Source organism: Onthophagus taurus, chromosome 3, assembly GCF_036711975.1.
Source record: "Onthophagus taurus isolate NC chromosome 3, IU_Otau_3.0, whole genome shotgun sequence".
Classification (NCBI taxonomy): domain Eukaryota; kingdom Metazoa; phylum Arthropoda; class Insecta; order Coleoptera; family Scarabaeidae; genus Onthophagus; species Onthophagus taurus.
In genome coordinates, this window is record NC_091968.1 from 29,398,484 (window position 1) to 29,411,022 (window position 12,539).

Genomic DNA, 12,539 nt, shown 5'->3' on the forward strand with positions numbered 1-12,539 from the left:
TTAATGTTGGTTATGTCAAAAACATAACCTTTAAAATTCATACAAAAATTGATACAAATGTATATAATCTAACATTACGAAATGCTCCCAAACATTTTTAGATATTTAAGTAACAAATATAATTATAGTTTATTAAAAAAAACTAAAACAAATTCGTTTAATCGGATTATACACATCACAAAAAGTAGGGTTATAAATCAAATCTGAATTTTATATATTTTTAACACTTTTAAAACTTTTTTAGCCTTAAACCACGGCGAATACGAATGGAAAGATCCTAAATCTGACGAAGAAGTGTACGTTATTAATTCGCACCCTAATTTTTAATCAATAATTAATTTTTAGAGTAAATATCTGTATCGTTAAAAAAGATGGTGAAAAAGTTAAAATTCGAGGTAAAATCGGAGATAACCTGCTTTATTTAGCCCATCGGTATGGCATCCCTATGGAAGGAGCTTGCGAAGCTTCTCTAGCTTGCACGACTTGTCATGTATATGTCAACAGTGATTATTTAGACAAGTTAAATCCCCCTGAAGAGAAAGAAGATGATCTGTTAGATTTAGCACCCTTTTTAAAGGAAAATTCGCGATTGGGATGCCAAATAATTTTGAGTAAAGATATGGAAGGGATGGAGTTGCAATTACCACAAGCTACACGCAATTTTTACGTTGATGGACATACTCCAAAACCACATTAAATCAAACTTGAATACAATTAGTTATTTAGATGTGTGATCTTTTAGAATAAATTCAAAGAAAACCTTTATTATTTTTATAAGCGTACAACATAATCTAATACTTTCTTTATCTTACTTTTTCTCATTATCATCATCTAATTTAACTGTTTTAATTTCTTTAATAATCTCATCTAATCGATGCAAATCCTTCAATGAAACCTCCCCAGTTCCTCTTTCAATTGGCTTCGGTTGTTTTGGATGTGGTTTCCATCCGATCATATTAATAATTTGAAACGTGGCGGGGATACCACTTCTTTGAGTCTCTTCATCATATTTTCCATATAATTGTTCATAAATAGCGGCGGCTGCAAATTGTGTATCTCTGTGGAGATGTAATGATCGATTTAACGCTGCATTACTCTCTGCCATTCCCTTCAAATCCCACATTAATTCGAACATTGTCGGATAATTAACAATTATTTCATCTGTATCTATCGTCAGCATGGTAAATCCCGCCCTCGTTAACAAACTTCCAATATCTCTAACTTCCGTAAAAGGAGATATATGAGGCGATAAACCACCCCTACGCTCCAATTCGGCTAATTGTAGCGATGATCGCAGTTCGTATAAAGTTTCTCCACCAAAAACCGATGCCATAAAAACACCATCTTGCTTTAAAGCGCTTATTATCGAATTTAAAGCCTTCGGTAAATCGTTTACCCAATGCAAATTTAAACTTGACACAACTAAATCCAAAGAATTTGATTCAAACTATAAAAAATTATTTCATTTATTTTAATATAACTTACAAGGGAAGTATCAGAACTGTCCCTCACCGATTTTGTTGAAATTTGGTACAGCGATAGTATGGCCAAAAATAAGGTTTACGTATGTTTTTATACGTGCTAATAAAGCTCCTGGGGCGAGAAAATAGCTATCGAAATGTGGTAAATGTAAACTGATATTCATTTTCAAAGAGCTTTCCATTGATGTATCACACATATATCTGAGGGCTTCAGGGGGTAAACTACCCTGTCGATTTTGGCGATATTATGTGTCCTTATAGTACGTTTCAAAATAGCAATGACGTGTTTTTTCTTATTTGCCTGTGACCATCCCCTGTAAAGTTACGTCGATATAATAGATAACCCCTTTCCTTAAGAATAATGTGATAATCAGTTACACTTTTGAACAATATTTTGAAGAAAACCATTAATTAGATGTAAATTAAGATTTACGCAGTAAAATAAACCGTATACGACATTAAGGGGTGGCGGGGGTTAACTACCCTAACCATCCCAAATAAATTTTTTTTTGCGAAAATTGTTTGTCGATTTTGAAGCAATTTGCCACGCTGATTTTTTTATACGTTAAGTAGTAGTATTGTAAGAACTTACAAGGGTTAGAAGTTTGGGTTAGAAAATATATTTTCGCTAATAACTTTCATACTCCTACAAAAAAAGCTTTTTTATGTTATTCTATTTAAATAACACAAAACCTAGGATAATTATATAAATATTTATTAATAATGAGTTAAAAAGCAACTGAAAAAAAATGGTTAAATATCACAAATTGTATTCTACATTGTTAGAATCCTCTGGTACGTTTGGACCGAGGGTAATAAATACAATGTTCAAAGCAGATAACATATTCGTTTTGGCATCAAAGTCTGCTAAACTGACTTCTGCTCATATCAAAAATTGGCTACAAAATGTCTATTTCCCAAACACCGGACCCAAATCATTACTATTACTGGATTCTTGGAGTGGCCACTGCCAACAGGTCAAATTCAACCCCTGGATGTATTTGGTTTTAGAATATGGAATAATTTCATTAGAAGATTTTCTGATCAAATTATTCTCTATCAGTACGATGTCAATTTGCATCAGAGAGATAATATTTTAAAATTGCAATCCCTAACGCATAACCAGTTGTCTTCCCCACGATTTATTAATGTTTTTAAATACGCGTGGCTTGCGTCTGGATATATAGAGGAGAGACCAGAACAGTTGAAAATCTTGTGGAGGTTTGCTTTTCCAATGAAAAACCTACGTGCGATATCTGTGGAGAAATAGCTGTTATAACTTGCGCATGGTGTAAACAATTGTTGTGTTTAAAACATTCTTTCCATGATTTTCATTATTGCCAACAATACATTGAATAAAAAAAGTAAAAAGAAGGAAATTAAATTAATAATGTAGAATACAATTTGTAATAGTCAACCATTTCTTTGCCAGTTAATTTTTAACTTATTATTAATAAATATTTATATAACTACACTAACTTTTGTATTATTTAAATAGAGTAAGGATAAAAATCGTTTTCTGTAGGATTATGAAAATTATTAGCGAAAATATATTTTCTACCCCAAACTTCTAACGTATAAAAAATCATCGTCGTAAATTGCACCAAAATCGATTTTTTCAAAAAAAATTTAATTTTTGGGGTGGTTAGGGTAGTTAATTCCAGCCACCCCTAAATGTCGTATAGGGTTTATTTTACTGCGTAAATCTTAATTTACATCTAATTTATGCTTTTCTTCAAAATATTGTTCAACAGTGTAACAGTTTATCACATTATTCTTAAGGAAAGGGGTTATCTATCATACCCCGTAACTTTGCAGGAGATGATCAGAGGCAAATAAGAAAAAACACGTCATTGCTATTTTTAAACGTACTATAAGGACACATAATATCGCCAAAATCGACAGGGTAGTTTTTAAAATATTCCAAAAAACTAGGGGTAGTTTACCCCCTGAAGCCCTCAGATATATGTGTGATACATCAATGGAAAGCTCTTTGAAAATGAATATCAGTTTACATTTACCACATTTCGATAGCTACTTTCGTTTTCAGCCTATAAGCGAATATATATATTTCGCCCCGATTTCCAACCCTTATAACTCGCCCCAGGGGCTTTATTAGCACGTATAAAAAAATACGTAAACCTTATTTTTGGCCATACTATCGCTGTACCAAATTTCAATAAAATCGGTGAGGGACAGTTCTGATACTTCCCTTGTTAGATATCATTCAAGAATCATTATGTTGCTTAATAATCGGCATTTTTTTTAATCGATTGGAAATCACTCAAGTAAGCCATTACAAATATGAAAAAAGTGCGGAAAAGTGTAAGACTTACCAAAAAAAAACACGTAATTCGGGCTTAGCCGTCTTTAGAGACGTGGGGCTAAATCCAAATGTTTCTAGTTAAAACTACAACTAAAACTACAAGTAACACTAGATCGAATAGTGTTACTTGTAGTTTTGCACTAGAACTCAAACAAGATCTATATAGAACTAGAATCATTCGGGTTTAGCCGTCTTGAAAGACGTGCGTCTAAACCCGAATGTTTCTAATTCTAAGTCTTGTGTTAGTTCAAGTTTTACGCTAGCACTATCACTAGAACTGACACAAGACCTAGAATTAGAAACATCCGGGTTTAGCCCTCTATGTCTTTCATAGACATAGCAGGTGCTTTTCATAACACCTCCTATGAATGCATAGAGAACGCTCTAAACGTGAAAGATATACATCCGTCGACAATCAAATGGTGTATAGCCATATTAAAAAGTCGGTAGATCACATCCAGTCTGGGAGGCGAGTCGTTGACTATAAAGGCGCTAAGAGGATGTCCCCAAGGGGGAGTGCTATCATCTCTACTATGATGCCTGGTAGTTGATGACTTGATGAACACCCTAACAAAAAATGGATTCAAGATTCAGGGGTATGCTGATGACCTGGTAATCACAATCCGAGGTAAATATGATGCAATCATAACTCAACTAATGCAAAAAGCCATACTCACTAGTATTTGGTGTAGAAGCAATGGGCACATCAATCCCAATAAAATCGAAATAGTCCCTTTATCTCGGAGAAGGAAGCCACAAATAAAAGCACCCTCCATTGAAAGCAGAACTATTAACCTCAAAACAGAAGTTAAATACCTAGGTGTAACACTGGACAGTAAACTAAACTGGAACTCACACTTACATAAGGTGAGGAAAAAGGCCATCATGGCAAACCAGATTTTCCGCAGGCTCCTAGGGATGAATTGGTGTCTCAAACCACAAATGGCTCAATGGGCCTACGTAGCAATAATCAAACCTATGGTCGCCTACGCCTCATTGGTTTGGTGGCCAAAAACAAAACATAAGACAGCACAACAACAGCTTGTCCGACTGCTGCTTTGGAAGCCCTACTCGGTCTCACACCGCTCCATTTATATACAGTGTGTCCCAGGATAGATGTTACAAGAGGTATAATGACTTAAAAATTTTTGCATTTTATTTCAAGGCTGAGGAATTAAGCCCTGCTTGGTGTGGAGAGAATTTTAAGTATATTTTCATATTTTGAAAATCAACTCGGCCTTGATAGTAAAGCGAAAACTATTTTTAGTTCAGGTAACGTAACCTTTTTGTTCATGATACTGAAAAATTTTATTAAGAAAAGTTGTTCAAAATGTGAAATTATAGTCCTATGCAAAATTTCAGAAGGATCTATCTACTTTAGTTGAACCATCACATTTTAGTTTAAATAACATAAATATTGTATAATTTTATTTTATTTATAGAAAATCGAACGTAAACTTAACTGTCGTTTATTCAACATAACATTCACCTTTTGTTGCACACTTTTCTATACGATGCCCAAATTCTCTAAAGCCGTTCTGAATTTCTTCGATGCGTATTTGTCGTATAACATTTGTTATCCGTTCTTTTAATATTTTTCGATTGTTCTGTATTGGTTGAGCGAAAACTAGTTGTTTAAGGCGACCCCATAAAAGAAATCTAATATTGTAAGGTCGGGAGACCTTCGAGGCCATGTATTTGGACCATTTCTAGATATAATCTTTTCTTGAAATATTAAATTTAAACATTCATACATTTAACCAGCTACACGTGCTGTAGAACGTGCAGAGCATCCATCGTGTTGGAAGTGTTGCCTGTCTTTCTATCAGCAATATCAATTCTTCATTCTTCTATCAATGTAGGTAGATCTTTCTGAAATTTTGCATAGTGCCATAATTTCTCATTCTGAACAACTTTTCTTAAGATATTTTGCCGTATCAGGAACAAAAAGCTTACTTTACCTGAACTAAAAATAGTTTTCGCTTCACTATCAAGGCCGAGTTGATTTTCCAAATATGAAAATATACTTAAAATTCTCTCCACACCAAGCAGGGCTTAATTCCTCAGCCTTAAAATAAAATTCAAAAAATTTTAAGTCATTATACCTCTTGTAACATCTATCCTGGGACACACTGTATACAAAAAAAGGCAGCTTCAAGTGCCTTATCACTGAAAATAGTTTCTTCACTCAAGTTGATGCAGGGCAACCTCAGAGGACACCTCGAAATCCTCAAGGACCCATGTCTAAATCACCTGATTGAAATTAAAACGGACCTTATACCGACAGAATACAATTTCAACCAGCCGTATAAGGTCATATATAGAAGCAGGGATGATTGGGCGAAGGGAGGGCCTCAACTAAAAAGAAGAGCCCTAACCTGGTACACCGATGCTTCAAAGCCAGTTAGATCTAGAGTAGGTATGGGCATCAGTGGATCAAACAGCCACATTAAACTGCTCCTCAGCTCGGACATAACAATTTTCCATGCAGAAGTTCTTGCTATAAACTGCACCGCTTTGAACCTACAGAAGGGACAGAAAGATGCATCCATAAACATTTTCACAGACAGTCGGGGTGCCTTAAAGGCAACTCGAGCCTACACGTGTGACTCCGCACTGATCACAGAGTGTACCAGCAACCTGAGAGAACTCGCTAGGGGTAATGATGTTACCCTATCGTGGGTTACAGGTCACAGCAATATTGAGGGCAATGAGAAGGCGGACAAGCTAGCCGGAGAGGCAACGAACACGTCCTTCATTGGACCCCAAGCTGGTTGTGGACTATAAAAAAGCCACCTAAAACAAATAATCAACAGTTGGGAGGTCTCAAAGGTGAACAACACTGAAAAGAACTTCCAGGTCACAGACAAGCGAAGAGTATGATAACTCCGTCGCAAAACAAAACCAAAGAGGTTTTAAGCCTCAGCAAAGGGGATCTCTCAGGTTACCTGACAGGCCATGCGACCCTAAAATACCACCTCTTCCACATTGGAGAAGCTGAGGATCAAACTTGTCGACTTTGCAACGATGAGTCAGAAAGAGCTGAACATATACTGCGCAATTGCGTCGCCAGAGGCCGACTAAGACACAAAATTTTCGCTAAAACTCTTTTGACACCTAACGACATAAAGGTTCAAGACCTCGGGGTAATACTAAGGTTCATCAAGGACCTACATTTGCCCTAAACTTTTGGAGGGCTAAAGTTGCAATAGATCTTATAGGTCGCGGTAACGAGAGGGGCTGCTCCCCTCAGCCTGGCAACAATAATAATAATAATAATGGCCGTCTTGAGAGACGTGCGGCTAAACCCGAATGTTTCTAGTTCTAAAAAATCGATTAAAAAAAAGTCGTCGATTTTTAAGCCACATTTTCTTATAACTTACATGGATGTTTTCTTCATCTAAAATCTGCTTTATAACCTTGACACCATCACCCACAATAACCGAATCTAAATTTGCTTGGCTCACATCACATAGAATTAATTCTTCGACTGAATCTATGGAGATATGTTTGGAAACGTATCCTCTACTACAACCTAACAAAATAATTCATAATAATTCGCTTCGATTTGATGAGGGATAATCACCGATATCAGCGGCACATTTAAATTTTCTTTTAATATCGAAAATTCTATCTGCAAGTCTATACCCTATTTCCTCTTTAAGATAATCGTATAAATTCACGTCTTGTGCCGACGCTGCCCGTTCTCTTTGAAGCGTTTTCGTTTTTCTATCAAATATTTGCATAACTCCCCCAGATGAATCATTTTTGATTTGATATTTAACCGCGGTTCTTGATAGTTTTCTTCGTATATGTGAATGAATCAAAGTTGATATTTTTGTTATTTTCGGGGGTAACATTACGTTTCTAAAAAGCATTTCAGTTAAAATAATGTTTAGGTTATGTTTCTAAACATTTTTTGAGGTTATCTAGATATGTCAAAAGTCTCATTTTAAATTATTTCACGATTATAATTAATTAATCAAATAATAAATTAATACTAATTTAGGTTTTTTTAAAAAGAATTAATCTTATTATACAATAAAATTAATTATTAATAAAAATATAGTGGCGCCATCTCTAAATCGTTGTGAAAACTAAAAAAATGTGAGGTTATGTTACTCAAAATAACTTGAATAAACTGTGTATAAGCAGCAATTAAAAATTAATTAATTAATTAACACTTCATAAAAGAAGTGTTTATTTTAGTGAATTTAACAATTTATAATATGACCGGATTGATGATGGATTATGAGTTTAAAATTAAAACACAAACGGAACGAGTTAAAGTGGAGGATCTATTTGATTATGAAGGTTGTAAAGTAGGACGGGGCACCTACGGTCACGTTTATAAGGGTCGACGAAAAGACGGCTCGGATCCGAAAGATTACGCCTTAAAACAAATTGAAGGAACCGGACTCTCGATGTCGGCTTGTAGAGAAATCGCGGTAAATTAATGTAGAATCATTTCGCAACGATGAGCTTAACGATCATTTTTTTTAGTTGCTTCGGGAGTTAAAGCATCCCAATGTAATAACATTAATTCGAGTTTTCCTGTCGCACAACGATCGCAAAGTCTGGCTTATGTTTGATTTCGCCGAACATGACCTTTGGCATATTATTAAGTACCATCGGGCGGCGAAGGCGAATAAGAAGCCAGTCATCGTACCGACTGGAATGGTGAAATCCCTTCTCTATCAGATATTGGATGGAATTCACTATTTACACTCGAACTGGGTGTTACATCGCGATTTGAAACCAGCTAACATCTTGGTGATGGGTGAAGGACCGGAAAGAGGTCGCGTTAAAATCGCCGATATGGGTTTTGCAAGACTTTTTAATGCCCCGTTAAAACCTTTAGCGGATTTAGACCCGGTTGTAGTAACATTTTGGTATCGCGCCCCCGAATTATTATTAGGGGCTAGGCATTACACAAAAGCGATCGATATATGGGCTATTGGATGTATTTTTGCTGAATTATTAACATCCGAGCCGATTTTTCATTGTCGACAAGAAGATATTAAAACAAGTAATCCATACCATCATGATCAATTGGATAGGATATTTAATGTTATGGGATTTCCCCATGAAAAAGATTGGGAGGATATTAAAAGAATGCCGGAACATCCTACTTTATCAAAAGACTTTAAAAAAAATAAGTAAGATTAATTCATAAATAATTTAATTCATTTCTATATATTCATAAATTCCGTTTTTAGTTACGTAAATTGTTCCTTAGTAAAATATATGGATCGTCATAAAATTAAACCAGATTCAAAAGCCTTCCACCTCCTCCAAAAGCTCCTTTTAATGGACCCCAATAAACGAATTACTTCAGAACAAGCAATGCAAGATCCGTACTTTCAAGAAGATCCGAAGCCTACTCAAGACGTATTTGCTGGTTGCACCATTCCATATCCAAAACGTGAATTTTTAACGGATGATGATCAAGAGGATAAGGCTGAAAGTAAACGTCAAGCGCAACAACAACAGCAACAAGCGCAACAGCAGCAACAACAACAAAACCAGCAACAAGCGCAACAACAACAACAGAATCAGCAGCAACAACAACAAAACGTCAACGTGAATCAAGATCATGGAAATCCCGCTAAAAGGGTTCGATTAGGCCCACATGCTGTTGATGTTAATCCTCAGGTGGTTCGAATGTCACAACAACAACAGGAATTTCATCAACAGCAGATGATGTATAATAATGGAAATCAACAGCAACAAAATTTTCAGCAAAGATTTTAGTTACACTTATGGTTATTTTTTATTAGAATGTAATCGTTATTTAAAAGTAATCAATAAATTTATTTTAGGACTGATATTTCTCTATTATTAAAACAATAAATCTTACCTTAAAGCCAATTTAAACCAAGATATTATTTCACATTCTTACAAAACACATAATTGAGTGAAAATATCTTCAACAAAACAATATATAACTGAATAACTAATTTTTGCCGATATAAATCAATTTTAAATTGACGTTTTAAAAAAGTTAGGTTATGTTTTCGAAACGTCACTGATTAATTTATGGGGAACGCTTCCTACAACTTAGGAATTACTTTAAGGTTTCAAAACCTTAATTTAATGATTTTTCGGTTACTTTAACTTTTTTTTTCGTAAAAATTTAATAATTTTAAGAAATGTTATTGCAATGTTTAAAATGTCAAAAATACTAAGATTAATATCGATGGTTAACGCTAGATGGAGTTTGTCATGGAAAAAAAAGTTGGGTTATGTTTTCGACTAAAACACATTTACCGTCGCGAAGTTAATCAAAGTTAATCTAATCACGATTTCTGGTAAGATATACGTGTATTTCACATTCAAGTACACGAAATTAGTGAAAAATACATTTAAATTAAAAAAATATTTGACAATTCGAGGTGAAATGACGTCTTTGTAATGACGAGGATAAGCCTGAACATTAAATTAAAATATTAAATCTTACCTTAAAGCCAATTTGAACCAAGAGAACACAATTTTAAACGCAAAGTCAAAAGTGACACTTAAGCAAGTTGACGTTTAAACGGTGCCAACCTAAAATAAAAAAATATATTTCAAGATCACTCTAATTACAATTTCTAGTAAGATTCATAGATTTTTATACATTTATTTCGCATTCTAGCAAACGATATACATAATTTAGAGAAAAAACTTTCAGCAAAAAACATAATTGAAAAACTAATTTTTACCGAAACAATTTTAAATTGACGTTTTAAAAAAGTTGGGTTATGTTTTCGATTAATTTATGGGGAACACTTCCTAGAACTTAGAGGCACTTTAAAGACGTTTTCTCGGTTAATTTAACTTTTCTTTTCGTAAAATTCAATAAATTTAGGAAGAAATGTTATCACAGGTTTTAAATGTCATAAATACTAAGATTAATATGGGTGGTTAACGCTAGATGGGGTGAGGTTGTCATAAAAAAAAAGTTAGGTTATGTTTTCGATTAAAACATCACATTCACCGTCGCGAAATAAATCTAATCACAATTTCTAGTAAGATTCATCGAATTTTATACGTGTTTTTTATATTCAAGTACACAAATTTAGTGAAAAATCTATTTAAATAAAAAAAAAATGTTTGACAATTCGAGGTGAAATGACGTCTTTGTAATGAGGAGGATAAGGCTGAACGGCATAAAACGTCAAGCGCAACAACATTAAACCGTATTAGAACATTAAATCTTACCTTAAAGCCAATTTGAACCAAGAGAACACAATTTTAAACGCAAACTCAAAAGTGACACTTAAGCAAGTTGACGTTTAAACGGTGCCAACCTAAAATAAAAAATATATTTCAAGATCACTCTAATTACAATTTCTAGTAAGATTCATAGATTTTTATACATTTATTTCGCATTCTAGCAAACGATATACATAATTTAGAGAAAAAACTTTCAGCAAAAAACATTATTGAAAAACTAATTTTTACCGAAACAATTTTAAATTGACGTTTTAAAAAAGTTGGGTTATGTTTTCGATTAATTTATGGGGAACACTTCCTAGAACTTAGAGACACTTTAAAGACGTTTTCTCGGTTAATTTAACTTTTCTTTTCGTAAAATTCAATAAATTTAGGAAGAAATGTTATCACAGGTTTTAAATGTCAAAAATACTAAGATTAATATGGGTGGTTAACGCTAGATGGGGTGAGGTTGTCATAAAAAAAAAGTTAGGTTATGTTTTCGATTAAAACATCACATTCACCGTCGCGAAATAAATCTAATCACAATTTCTAGTAAGATTCATCGAGTTTTATACGTGTTTTTTATATTCAAGTACACAAATTTAGTGATAAATCTATTTAAATTAAAAAAAATGTTTGACAATTCGAGGTGAAATAACGTCTTTGTAATGAGGAGGATAAGGCTGAACGGCATTAAATGTCAAGCGCAACAACATTAAATCGTATTAAACCATTAAATCTTACCTTAAAGCCAATTTGAACCAAGAGAACACAATTTTAAACGCAAAGTCAAAAGTGACACTTAAGCAAGTTGACGTTTAAACGGTGCCAACCTTAAAATAAAAAAATATATTTCAAAATTACTCTAATTACAATTTCTAGTAAGATTCATAGATTTTTATACATTTATTTCGCATTCTAGCAAACGATATACATAATTTAGAGAAAAAACTTTCAGCAAAAAACATAATTGAAAAACTAAATTTTACCGAAACAATTTTAAATTGACGTTTTAAAAAAGTTGGGTTATGTTTTCGATTAATTTATGGGGAACACTTCCTAGAACTTAGAGGCACTTTAAAGACGTTTTCTCGGTTAATTTAACTTTTCTTTTCGTAAAATTCAATAAATTTAGGAAGAAATGTTATCACAGGTTTTAAATGTCAAAAATACTAAGCTTAATATGGGTGGTTAACGCTAGATGGGGCGAGTTTGTCATAAAAAAAAAGTTAGGTTATGTTTTCGATTAAAACATCACATTCACCGTCGCGAAATAAATCTAATCACAATTTCTAGTAAGATACATCGAATTTTATACGTGTTTTTTATACTGAAGTACACAAATTTAGTGAAAAATCTATTTAAATTAAAAAAAAATGTTTGACAATTCGAGGTGAAATGACGTCTTTGTAATGAGGAGGATAAGGCTGAACGGCATTAAACGTCAAGCGCAATAACATTAAATCTTACCTTAACGCCAATTTGAAGCAAGAAAAACACCTTAAACACTGTTAAACACACAAAATTAAAAA

At 33.6% G+C, this 12,539-nt stretch overlaps 3 protein-coding genes and 1 long non-coding RNA gene across 5 annotated transcripts; 2 read left to right on the top strand and 2 right to left on the bottom strand.

The window, feature by feature from the left end:
* Position 1: 1 nt before the first annotated feature.
* Positions 2-763, top strand: LOC111416069 (Ferredoxin 1). The gene is made up of 3 exons (XM_023048012.2): positions 2-184; positions 245-296; positions 346-763. The coding sequence occupies exons 1-3, from the start codon at positions 82-84 to the stop codon at positions 695-697; spliced, it is 507 nt and encodes a 168-aa protein (XP_022903780.2). The 5' UTR covers positions 2-81; the 3' UTR covers positions 698-763.
* Positions 745-11,830, bottom strand: LOC111416066 (arginine-hydroxylase NDUFAF5, mitochondrial). 2 transcript variants are annotated; one of them, XM_071194747.1, is made up of 6 exons: positions 11,752-11,830; positions 11,011-11,099; positions 10,268-10,356; positions 7,394-7,674; positions 7,191-7,342; positions 745-1,447 (listed from the first exon to the last, which is right to left on the bottom strand). In XM_071194747.1, exons 4-6 carry the CDS (start codon positions 7,665-7,667, stop codon positions 809-811), a joined length of 1,065 nt encoding a protein of 354 aa, XP_071050848.1. In that variant the 5' UTR covers positions 7,668-7,674; positions 10,268-10,356; positions 11,011-11,099; positions 11,752-11,830; the 3' UTR covers positions 745-808. The 2 variants fall into 2 exon arrangements, with proteins under 2 accessions (XP_071050848.1, XP_022903776.2); XM_023048008.2 differs by lacking the exons at positions 10,268-10,356; positions 11,011-11,099; positions 11,752-11,830 and having other exon boundaries at positions 7,394-7,795.
* On the bottom strand, positions 5,225-7,182 carry LOC139429234 (uncharacterized). Its single transcript, XR_011639898.1, has 2 exons — positions 5,769-7,182; positions 5,225-5,679 (listed from the first exon to the last, which is right to left on the bottom strand). It is a non-coding gene; the product is annotated as an uncharacterized lncRNA (long non-coding RNA).
* LOC111416065 (cyclin-dependent kinase 8) lies at positions 7,898-9,635 on the top strand. The gene is made up of 3 exons (XM_023048006.2): positions 7,898-8,255; positions 8,311-8,966; positions 9,027-9,635. Exons 1-3 carry the CDS (start codon positions 8,037-8,039, stop codon positions 9,559-9,561), a joined length of 1,410 nt encoding a protein of 469 aa, XP_022903774.1. The 5' UTR covers positions 7,898-8,036; the 3' UTR covers positions 9,562-9,635.
* Positions 11,831-12,539: the final 709 nt, after the last annotated feature.

Coding starts and splice junctions, on each gene's coding strand:
- LOC111416066 (XM_023048008.2), bottom strand. CDS start 7,685: ATGCTTTTTAGAAACGTAATGTTACCCCCGAAAATAACAAAAATATCA. Junction 7,343..7,393: donor TAAATGTGCCGCTGATATCG/GTGATTATCCCT, acceptor TTATTTTGTTAG/GTTGTAGTAGAGGATACGTT. Junction 1,448..7,190: donor TAGATGAAGAAAACATCCAT/GTAAGTTATAAG, acceptor AATTTTTTATAG/TTTGAATCAAATTCTTTGGA.
- LOC111416065 (XM_023048006.2), top strand. CDS start 8,037: ATGACCGGATTGATGATGGATTATGAGTTTAAAATTAAAACACAAACG. Junction 8,256..8,310: donor CGGCTTGTAGAGAAATCGCG/GTAAATTAATGT, acceptor CATTTTTTTTAG/TTGCTTCGGGAGTTAAAGCA. Junction 8,967..9,026: donor AAAGACTTTAAAAAAAATAA/GTAAGATTAATT, acceptor TTCCGTTTTTAG/TTACGTAAATTGTTCCTTAG.
- LOC111416069 (XM_023048012.2), top strand. CDS start 82: ATGCTCCCAAACATTTTTAGATATTTAAGTAACAAATATAATTATAGT. Junction 185..244: donor GATTATACACATCACAAAAA/GTAGGGTTATAA, acceptor AAACTTTTTTAG/CCTTAAACCACGGCGAATAC. Junction 297..345: donor CCTAAATCTGACGAAGAAGT/GTACGTTATTAA, acceptor ATTAATTTTTAG/AGTAAATATCTGTATCGTTA.